General features: G+C 38.2%; 1 protein-coding gene across 6 annotated transcripts in view; it reads left to right on the top strand.

Annotated features, from left to right (window-relative positions):
- DENND4A (DENN/MADD domain containing 4A) overlaps positions 1–12168 on the top strand; it is a 78181-nt gene that overhangs the window by 38140 nt on the left and 27873 nt on the right. For all 6 annotated transcript variants that reach the window (XM_014535422.1, XM_014535424.1, XM_014535425.1 and 3 more), the window contains 4 exons: positions 187–405; positions 2104–2249; positions 8828–8961; positions 11697–11832. In XM_014535422.1, the coding sequence (XP_014390908.1) occupies positions 187–405; positions 2104–2249; positions 8828–8961; positions 11697–11832 (635 nt within the window). The remainder of the gene's footprint in view (positions 1–186; positions 406–2103; positions 2250–8827; positions 8962–11696; positions 11833–12168) is intronic.

Raw genomic sequence — 12168 nt, forward strand, 5'->3', positions numbered from 1 at the left:
CACAACAAATGTTTATTTTTTTCTTTCAACTTTATTGAGATATAATTGACATACAGATCTATGTAAGTTTAAGGTGTATAGCATAATGACTTGACATACATATGCAACAAATTTATATTGACAGTAATACAACTGTTAACATTAGTTTTGACTATTTGGAGAAACACTAAAACTATTTCTTCACAGTGCAGCAGAGACCAAGAGATGATGGACTAATGGACTTAGCAATGAATGACTATGATTTTAATTCTGGAAAGAGGTTACATATGATAGATTTGGAAATCCAAGAGGCATTTTTGTGTTTCATGGCCTCTATTTTAAAAGGTTATAGATCATACTTAACACCAATAACACAAGCCCCATCTGAGACAGCCACAGATGCAAGCTCTCTTTTTGCCCTACAAGGTGAGTGATTGCATAGTTTTACAGTTGTCATATTATTGAGCTTAACCTCGTGTGATTTAATTGCTTTCTGGGTTAATAGCTCCTATTTATCAAAATATATAACTATTTTGAGAGTATGTGAATAGCAACTCTGTTGGTAATCCATTTCCATAGGACCAGTTATTTTTCAGGAATATTCAATATAATCCCATTGGCAAAGTATGCATGAAGAACTATTTGAAAAGTACAGAAATTTCTAAACATATACTATTGCACTTGTGTCACAGTTGTGTTGATGTTGACGCTTTTAGCTTTCAGGGAAGCCAGACAATGTTGGGCATGCTGAGTAGCCTGTGATGATCACCTCTAGGCTTGAGCAGCTTCAGTATGCTTTACAAATATTATTTTCTGTTCATGCCACAAAGTAAAAAAAAAAATGTTGGGAAACCCTGGAATGCATTTGTATCATAATGTGTGTTTACTTTCTTTTGTGGTATTTAACATTTAAAAGATAAATTTATTTAATAAACATACACTGAGTGGCCAGATTATTATGACTGGCCAGATTATTATGACCACCCCATCAGTGCTTCATTGACACTTCCAAAAATACTGAATATTGAAAACTTCCTAAGCAAATACTCTCAAGGTTTTATTATTATTATTTGCATAACTAATTCACTTCATTGTATTGATGGGGTGATCATAATAATCTGGCCGGTCATAATAATCTGGCCACTCAGTGTATATTGAGTGCCTCCAAATGATAGGCTTTGGGTATATAGTGGTATGCAAAAGACACAGGGTCACACACATAAAAGGAAAAGAAAAGAGAAACATGGTCAGTTCTCCCATAGAGCTTATAGTGAAAAAGATAATCTATAATAATAAAGGCATAATATGCTAAACGACCTTCCAGGACAGCCAAACGACCTTCCAGATGACCTTTCGGATGAAGCCGGGGCTGCGAGGGCCAAGGCAAGCCGCCAGGGCTGTGAGGGCCAAGCCCCTTGTACGAATTTCGTGCATCGGGCCTCTAGTTTGAAAATAATATGAATGAACACTTCAATTCACAACTTTAGGTCACAGAAGGCCCTTGTGAGGAATTCACACATGAGCCATGTTTAAAAGGAGGAGTAGAAATTAGGCAAAGGGAAAATAGAAGAGTGTTTTAGGCAGAGAGAACAGTTTATGCAAAGTCCCTGAGATTGAAAATAGTTTGAGTTCATGGGCCCAAAAGAAAACCCGTGTTGTGTAATTGAGTGAATGAGATGGAGTGTGAAATCAGGAAATAAACTTTTACTCTGTTACAGTAAGTATTGACACAAGCATAAATGAATACTAGAGGTGATGTAACTGCTGCTTTAAAAAAACTACGTATGTATATGGAGAGAGCATGAGCCACATGCACATATCATGCAACACATAAAGGAGGGGGTAAATTGCAATTTTAAGATGCTTTCACATTTACTAGTTTATGTGTAATCTTCAAGGTAGTGAGGGGACAACAGAGACAATTTTGGTTGAGGATTTGAAAGATCTTGATTCAAGTTTCTTTCCTGTTGCTATCTTTGTCAGATCACTTCTACTTTCAGGGTCTTAGTTTCTTTTTCTGCAAAATGGTGGGTATAGATGACATGGTTGATCAAGTTCCTTCTAGCTTAAAAATTCTATGAATCTACAAATGATATTCTGACATTGCAAATTTATGTTAAACAGCTTTCTTAAGAAGCCGAGACCGATCACATCAAAAATTCTATAACATGATGACCAAAACACAAATGTTTATTCGCTTCATTGAGGAATGTTCTTTTGTCAGTGATAAAGATGCAAGCCTGGCATTCTTTGATGACTGTGTAGATAAAGTAAGTTTGTCTGCAGTGCTCTACTTATTTTGTGTGACTGTTATAATTGTTATAAATTATGGTTTCTATTTATAAGTTTTACTAGCTTTTAACAAAATCTAAATTAATTTCATCCCATCATTGACCCTGTATTCTGAAAGTTTTGGTGGCCTACCAGATATTATAGAACACAACAACCTCTTGGAAATTTCCTGCAGTATTTTACTAAATCGTGAGTTTTATTTTAGCAGTCAGGTCTGTATCTCTGCCTGCCCACTTACGGACAATAGAACTTTTGTTCAAGCCTGTGGACCTCTAACTTGAGCATTTTGTTGTTGTTAATTCTCATTGGAGGATATTTTTTCCATTGATTTTTAGAGAGAAAGTAGAAGAGAAAGAGGGTACAGGAGAGAGAGGAAAACATCAATGTGAGAGAGGCACATCAATAGGTTGCCTTCCACATGCACCCCAACTAGGGCCAGCATCACTCCTGCAAGTGCCCTTGACCGGAATTGAACCTGTGACCCTTTGGTGCTCAGGCCAACCACTCTAACCACTGAGCAACACTGGCCAGGGCTAGAACTGGATGCTTCTGATATAACATTATTAAGCTAATCAACAAAATTCAAATGTAGTTTGAGTATTAGACAGTATAAATGTTAATTTCCAGATTCATGTATTATAGTTATATAGGAGAATGTCCTTTTTTGTAGGAAGTACACACTGAAGTATTCAGACGTGATGGGTCATCAGGTCAGCAACTTTCTCTCAAAATATTAAGAGGAAAAAAGTTATTTGTATTTGAAAAGTTAGTGTACTTGAAACTTTTCTATAAATATGTATATATATATATATATGTACAAATATATATATTTTAGAGGCCCAGTGCACAGATTTGTGCACATTGAAAGGAAATTAATTAGAAGGTGGCCTGTGAGGCGAGACTGGGCGAGTTGAGCCAGACACACCCTGGAGCCAACCTCCCACGGTCTCTCCCCTGACAGCTGCACCTGGGAGGTGCCATGGCTCAAAGGGTGTCTGCAGAGTGAGTGAGGTCCCTCCGGCAGGTGGGGTCCCTCCGGCAGATGGGGTCCCTCGGCCTGGCCTGCAGGGATCGGGCCAAAATCGCCAAAATCGACAGTCCGACATCCCCCGAGGGGTCCTGGAGTGTGAGACGGCACTCTGCAAAGTTGCAGTCACTCGGCAGTCCCTGCGTTGAGCGTCTGCCCCCTGGTGGTCAGGGTGCATCATACCTACCTGCCAGTTGTCCGGTCGCTTAGCCTTTTATATATGTGTATGTATGTGTGTGTATTCATGGTTTTATGCCCATGACAGTAGAAAAAAGAAATTTTTTTCAACAATTTATACTGATAAGGTAATTTAAAGAAGTCCATCACTTTCCAATTTATGTGACTGTGAAAGAAAATCAGTGATTTGGGTGGGGGGGCACAACAGCCAAAATATACAGAAGTTGGCTTAGTTCTGAGTTTAACATGAAAATGTCATTTATTAATTAAGTACCAAATGTGTCCTATAAAAATGAGAACTTATACTCACTGTGAAGGGTGTAGTGGGATAAACACTGCATTGGGAATCAGGAGAACTTTCACTCCAGCTATTATACTTGCACTTTAGTCAAGTCCTTTAGTGTTTATGTGTTGTTTTCTTATCTGTGTTTTTTTTTTTTAATATTGTGAGGAGAAATTATTATAACTGCATGTCTCACAGTGTTCAGAGTAGTATTGTATGAACTAAAAAGTAGAAGACATTGTGACTATTTTTTATTGAATTTATTAGGGTGACATTGATTAATAAAACCATACAGGTTTCAAGTGTACAGTTCTATAAAACATCATCTACAATACTGCATCATGCGCTTAGCACCCAAAGAAAATCTCCATCACCGTTTATCCCCCTATGCTGTCTTCCTCCTCCCACATCCCCCTTTCCCTCTGGCAATCACCATACTGTTGTCTGTGTCTGATTTTTGGTGTGTATGTTTTTGTGTGTGGGTTTTTTTGCTTCAGTCCTTCTCCTTTTTCACACAGCCCCCCAATCCCCCTCCCCTCTGACAGCTGACAGTCTGTTTTCTGTATCTATGAATCTGTTTCTATTCTGTTTGCTAGTTTATTTTGTTCATTAGATTCCACTAATCTTGCTGGCTTTTATTCGAGTTTATTAGGTTAGTAAAACCAGCTCATCTCATTTTATCATCTCATGACAATGTTCAGCTTTTGAATAACATATGGAGAGCAGTAACAAGTTTGGAGCCTTGTGTAGGCATATATATACCCTTTCCTTCACTTTATAAAACTTGAAGGATGGTTGATGTAGAGAAGTACTTTCTGGTGTTGATAGAGAGTTAAAAGGCTAAGGTCTTGAAGTCCTTGAAATGCTCTGAAATAGGAAAACCATGGACATATGCCATTATCTGCTTAGAACTCAATTCATTTTACCATAAAAACACTGAAATAAAGGGTGATTAGCTGTAGTTCAAATGGTGCTACAGTGTTGTGCTAGAAATATGTATTAAATTTTTATTTTTGATGGAATGGTACTCTAACTGCCTTTTAGGACAGTTTTAAAAAAATCAAAATTCTGAGATATAATATATCAACACTAGAGGCCCAGTGCACGAATTCATGCATGGGTGGGTCCCTTGGCCTGGCCAGCAATCGAGGCCTATCGGAGGGGGGTTGGCTAGCCAGGGAGAGGGGCCGTGGGAGGTTGGCCAGTCAGGGGGAGGGGCCATGGGAGATTGGCAAGTCGGCCGGGGGGTGGGGCCACCGGAGGTTGGCTGGCTGCGGGAGGTTGGCTGTGGGAGCGCACTGACCACCAGGGGGCAGCTCCTGCATTTAGCATCTGCCCCCTGGTGGTCAGTGTGCATCATAGTGACTGGTCAACCAGTCGTTCCAGTCGTTCAGTCAAATTTAGAGTTTGATAAGTTTTGGCAAATATAGATTTCCATGCAATCATGACTCCAAATGTACATAAGTTTTGGCAAATATATGCTGGGGTCCAGCCCCACAAATATAGATTTCCATGCAATCATGACTCCAAATGTAGAATATTTCTCAGGAAGGATTTTTTTGGAGGGAGGAGGGATTTATTTTCTATATTTTGAATAACTTACTTACAAATGAACTTTTAGAACCGTGCCTTTTTGTAAGTTGACCTCTGCCTATATAGAGCTTTGAAACCTTGCTTATTTTGAGAAGCAATGTCATAGCTCCTTGACAATTTTGTCTTCATTACAGCATTGTACCAAGAACTTGTTTTAATAGTCTTTATAATACGTAATGAGAATTAGAGCAGTTTTCCTTGTCCACAGGTGTTTTTTATGCAAAGTGGCTGGAGAGTAAGAAATAGGCCCTGATCTGGAGAGGGAGAAGCTGTTAAATAAGTAAATAAAATTTTTAAAACACCTGGTGCTCATTGACAAGCACTTCTCTTATAATGTTCCATCATGGATAGGAGTAGTTTTCAGCTTCCTTTCCAATTACCTTGGGTATCTGTTTAAACCTTTTTGTTCTAGTCCATCTTTTCTATTTCATTATCATTGCTGCCCTTATAATTAGATTAAACCCACTCCCTCTGAATAAAAAAAAATGTATGTAAATAGAGCTTTTCATTTGTTATTCATTTGATATAATTTATCATTGACAGGTTACCACTATGAGTTATCCCTGACATGTTCCTAATGTTTTTTTTTATATTTTTAGGCTTGCTAATAATGTTCCCTGTTTTTATTGAAAGTTTAACTTTTTAACACTTTTATTAAATTTTGTGGAAAATAAAAGGGAGAAAAACTTTGTAAGCCCAATACCCTAATATCCATTTTACACTTACTTTCAGTGTTTTTACATAATTATAACATAGTTTCCTAATTGTTTACATAACCAGATCTTATAAGCATATTTCAAAAACATTTTCATTGATATTTTAGAGAGAGAGGAAGGGAGAAGGAGAGAAAGAGAGAAATATCTATGTAGATAGACTGCCTCCTGCATGCCCCTTATTGGGGATTGAGCCCCACAAGCCAGGCATGTGCCCTGACCAGGAATTGAGCCAGCAGCCTTTCTGTGCAGGGGATGACACCCAACTGAGTCACACCAGCCAGGGCTAAGCATTCTTAATATTGCTGCCAAATCTCTTAAAAGTAAATTTTCATTTTTACCACAGTAAAACATAACATAGTTTAGAAAGTCAGTCCTATATAATAAAAGCCCAATGTGCAAATCAACTGAACGGTGGAACGACCAGTCACTATGATGCGCACGGACCACCAGGGGGCAGACGCTCAACACAGGAGCTGCCCCCAGCTCACAGGCTCCAGGCCAGCTAAGGCAGGTGCCAGCAGGGACCCCCACTTGCCCTGCTGGTCACCCCGCAGAGGGAGGCGACCAGAGGAAGGTGACTGGCGATGGGGAGGGGGGGCGGGGGGTGATGGGGTAGGCCAGCAAGTGGGTGGCAGCAGAGGACAGGGCCGGTGAGCAGGCGGTGCCAGCAGGGGGGCCCCCCAATCACCCTGCCAGTTGCCCCACAGATCGGCCCTGATCGCCAGCCAGGCCTAGGGACCCTACCCATGCACGAATTTCATGCATCGGGCCTCTAGTACTTTTATAAGGCTAGGTCCCATTCCTTTCTACCCTAGTTTCTGCTCCCCAGAGACCACCACTTTCTCTTTCAGCTATATCTTCAGTCATTTACCTTAAGATTTCCAAATAATATGGTTTTATTGCTGCTAATTAATGTCTACCACCAACACCACAATCCTCCCAGTGTAGTCATAACATTATTTTTGGCCACTTTGTATATAATCACAGCTAAGCCATATATACATTATAATTAAATTGCCTTTCATGTATGGATTTTGTTTTCCCTGAAGTTAATAATTACTATGTTCCTTCCTTTGTGTCTAATGTTAATTCATTTCTAAAGTCTTCTACAAAAGTGAAAATGTTTAAATCTGTCAATTTTTCTAACATATCCATTTGATTGTTTTAAAAATTTTTGCTGGAGCATTCCATCTTTTTGTTCCAATATGAACTGATTGCTTTTTACTCTGTCATCCTGGATTTTCCTTCACCATCATCCTGGAATTATATTGACCTCTCTCTGGAGTTGTTGCTTTCTGGCTTCAGTAGCTTCTTTCTTGGTTTACCTCTTTGTTATGGTGGAGCACATCTTCCAGCTGCTTAGTGAGAAAGAGTACATTGAAGATATTTTTTTGATACCCTGCCTATTTGTATTTTTTTAAAATTCTCCCCTGATTTGAGAGAGAGAGAGAGAGAGAGAGAGAGAGAGAAATATCGATGTGAAAGATCAATCAGTTGCTCCTGTACATGCGCCCAACCACTCACCCCGACCCGGGATCAAACCTGCAATCTTTTGGTACATGGAATAACAATGCCCTATCAACTGAGCCAGACTGGCCAGGGCTATGTGTGCATTTTAAAAATTATTTCTTGAATACATCCCCACGATTCAAAATAATATAAAAACATATACATTGGGAAATCTGGGTCTTGTCCCATCTTGTTCACTCCATTCATCTCCCCTCCCCCATATAGATAATTACTTTTCTTGGTATCTTCAGTATTTCTTTATGTGCATACAAACAAAAAATCCTATATAATAAAGCCTAATATGCTAAGTGTCTGACCGTTCATTCGACCATTTGACCAGTCGCTATGATGCTCACTGACCACCAGGGGGCAGACGCTCCGACTGGAAGGTTAGCTTGCTGCTGGGGTCCAGCTGATTGGGACTGGGCCGGACACGCCCTGGAGCCCTCCCGTGGTCCATCCCCAGCCCCAATCAGGACTGGGCAATGCGGCCCTAATCGGGACTGGGCGAGACGGGCCAGACACGCCCTGGACAAATCCATGCATTGGGCTGGTTTCAGCCCGATCCCTGCAGGCCAGGCCAAGTAACCCCACCATTGCATGAATCCGTACACCAGGCCTCTAGTATGTGTGTATATTATTTATATATATATTTTTTCTTGTTTTTCCCTCTTTTTTTTTATTTAATCCTCACCCAAAGAGTGAGGATCTTTTTTCCATGTGTGTGTATATTATTTATATATTTTTTTTCTTGTTTTTCCCTCTTTTTTTTTTTTAATCCTCACCCAAAGAGTGAGGATCTTTTTTCCATTGATTTTTAGAGAGAGTGGAAAGGAGGAGGCAGAGGGACAGAGAGAGAAGAAAGAGAAATATTGATGTAAGATTGATTTGTTGCCTCCCACACCCACCCCAACCAGGGGTGGAAATCAGACCTGCAACCCACGTACATGCCCTTGATAGGGAATCGAACCTATGACTCTAACCACTGAGCAATGCCGGCCAGGGCTCCTTCTTTCTTACTCAAAAATTAGTTCACTATATACAATGCTCTGCAGCTTGTTACTTCCACTTAATTATCTTGGAGATCTTTCTATAGTCATACATAGAAAACTTGCTCATTCTTTTTTTTTAATAGCTCTATAGTACCGAGTTGTATACATGATTTATTTAACCATTCCCCTATAGATGAACACTTGGCTAACCATTGTGGGGTGTGTTTTTTTAATATATGCTTTTTTAAAACTCCTTCAGGTGGATATGGACAAAAGTGGTGAAATGCGACTTATAGAACTGGATGAATCTTTCAAAAGTGAACATACTGTTTTTGTAACACCACCTGAGATCCCCCATCTACCCAATGGTGAAGAACCCCCTTTACAGTACAGGTATTCAAGAGGCGAATGTTTGAGATTGAAAGAGAGAAGCAATCCATCATCTGTGATGTAGCTTTCTAAGGAATGGTATTTTCAAAAATCCAAACTTTACAGATCCCTAATTTTTAGGTGGTAAGCAAGCTTATCCCACATCCATTATTAAGTTTTGAGGTCTAAAAAGAAAAAAATTATAATTTTGCATAATATAGACTTGGGAATGGGAAGTTCTATATCTGCATAAGTATCTGTTCTCATAAATGTTGATTACATTCAGTTAGGACTCTACCCCCACCAAAATACAGCATTTTTATTATAAAATGTTGATTTTTGTTTCTCACTAAAGCTGGTTTCCTCACCCCCCCCCCCCCCCCACACACACACACACATTGGTTAATGTGTAATTTTATTAGGTTATTAATTATTCCATGATTTTTTATTTTAAGTCAAGGAGATTCAGAACTATTGGAATTGATGGTTATTAATTTAGGAAATTTGGCCAGATGCTTCTAAGTGCTTGGTTTTTAGACTTGAATGACACATAGTTCCTGTCTTCAAGTCTAGAGAAAAGTTCTAATAGAGGTAGATTTATTATACATCTATCTATCTAGATATATTTTGTACATATACATTTGTTATATACTATAGTTAGTTTCTAGTATATATTTTTACTTAAAATAGTATTTCCTTTTAGATTTTAAATTATTTATTTCTTCTCTAATAACACTCCTTACTTTATTTAAAGATTCTAAAACCATTTCTCACCTATCATTCATTAAGTCACAGTTTGTTATTTTTATTAAAAAAGGATTTTTCAGGACATCCTTATTTATAACCCAAATTATTAAATTTGAAAAAGTGGTGTAACCGATGTTTGTAAATATTCATAGTTCACTTGATTCCAGCCCTTTACATCTATTGATGATGTTATTCATATCATTTTTAAAAATACATATATTTTTATTGACTTCAGAGAGGAAGGAAGAGGGAGAGAGAGTTAGAAACATCAATGATGAAAGAGAATTGATTGGCTGCCTCCTGCATGCCCCCTACTGGGAATCGAGCCTGAAACCCAGCATGTGCCTGACCTGGAATCGAACTGTGACCTCTGGGTTCATAGGTTGACATTTTCAACCACTGAGCCACACTAGCCAGGCTCACTTATTATTTTTTTTTTATATCCTCACCTGAGGACTTTTTTTATTGATTTTTAGAGAGAGGGAGAGAGAGAAACATCAATGTGAGAAACATCAATCAGTTGCATCCCAAACATGCCCTGTTCAGTGGCAGGGAGCGAACCCAAAACCCAAGTACATGCCCTTGACCTGAAATCGAATCCGAAATCCTTTTGTGTGAGAGGGCTGACACTCTAACCAGCCAGGGCTGTACATGATATTTCTAAGACTCCTTTTGGTATGTTTACTAATATACTTTTGGGGGTTTTTTTGGGTTTGGTTTTAACTTTTTAATTAAAATTTTACTTTAAGATTTAGTCCTTTAATAAGAAAATTACTTAGCTTAAAAAGTTCCCATTTTTTAAAGAATCTAAGTCATTTTTCCCCCTTGAGACTACCCAGTATAATTTTGGTGTAGTCATCCCCATTATTTGAAACAATTTAAATTTCTTTAATGAGCACAATCTGTTCTCTTAATAAGAGATGATCATATACTTACATTTTCTATATAAAATGATAAGGCAGTAAGTTTCCACAGGATACACAGAATGGTCTTATCACACCATGTACATACAAAGAATTTTTAAGGGTCAGGATTTTCCTGAACTTTGATATTTTATTGCTATTTAACATTCAGTCCTTACCAATATTTTATTATTCAACTGAATTTGCTTATATATAATTGATATAGTTTGCCATCTTTTATTGTTGTTTTCTTTGTCATTAATTAAAACTATTTTATGCCTTTAAGAATATTATAAAGTAGGTTAAGTTTGCTGTTCAGGGGCTCCTTCTGTTCTTTTCAGTATGTCTTTTTCTTAGCTGCTGCTATCTTTTAAATGCCCAAACACGTTCCTCTAGCACCCAAACTAAACCCACCTCCTCATAGAGCTACCTAGTCTAATCTTTTCTTCCTCTTCTCCAACCTCTTCAATTTTCTTTCGCGTAAATGAGGCCCTGAACCTGCTAGCTAACCTGATAAACCAATTCATGACAATATGAGAGCTTGTTCTGGTGTGCTAATATGTTATTTACATCTTCTTTTTTTAATATGGAACGCTTCATGAATTTGCATGTCATCCTTGCTCAGGGGCCATGCTAATCTTCTCTGTATCGTTCCAGTTTTAGTATAAGTGCTGCTGAAGCAAGCATTGTTATTTACATCTTTTTAAGAGGGAGGTTCTGCAGTAATTACTTAATTCAAAGCAGTGATATTAATGACTGTCCTGTTTGAAAGAGTATTGATTTGGTGGGCCCTTTACCAACTGTCATATTATCTGATAAGTTTGCTATATATTTACACGAATACTACCAAAGTACTTGAGTTACTTTGTAGTTTAATGTCAATTCAGCAAAAATTTTTCCTCCAAAATATATATTTGAGTTTATGTTTGGCTATTACATTTCTAAATATTATAGTAAGAAAAGCAACATTAGCATGAATATTTGTTGAGTATATATTCTAGTCTGATGGAGAAACATAGGATAAATTGTTGGTCATACATTTTTTTAGCATATAACCAGTATGATATAATCTATGTGTGCTTGAAGTTTTCTTTTTCTTTTCAAAAACAGCTATAATGGATTTCCAGTTCTTAGGAACAGTTTATTTGAGAGACCTGATGGATTTCTACAAACACAAAAGAGCAAATTGCCTTCAAAATCAAGTAGTCCTAGTAGTCCTTCTCCTATGTTCAGAAGAACAAAACAGGTGCTTTGAAAATTTTGCATTTTTCATGTAACCAAATATTAGAACAAAAGTAAATATGACACTTATCCTCCCTTAATATACTTTACCACCTCATATGTAACTGTGACTAGATTAAGTTCCCTGAAGCATTCTGAAGATAATTTAGAGTAAGTGGACTTCAAAAAATTAACTAGTTCTAGAACTCTATTTTATACTAGAGGCCCAATGCACAAAATTCGTGCAAGAGTAGGCCTTCGCAGCCGGGGCGGCTGCCTCGATCCCTCCCTTGCAGCCAGGGCGACTGCCTCCATCCCGTGGCTGTAGCCCCAGCTTCATCTGGAAGGTCATCCGGAAGGA

The sequence above is a fragment of the Myotis brandtii genome, unplaced genomic scaffold, assembly GCF_000412655.1.
Source record: "Myotis brandtii unplaced genomic scaffold, ASM41265v1 scaffold144, whole genome shotgun sequence".
Classification (NCBI taxonomy): domain Eukaryota; kingdom Metazoa; phylum Chordata; class Mammalia; order Chiroptera; family Vespertilionidae; genus Myotis; species Myotis brandtii.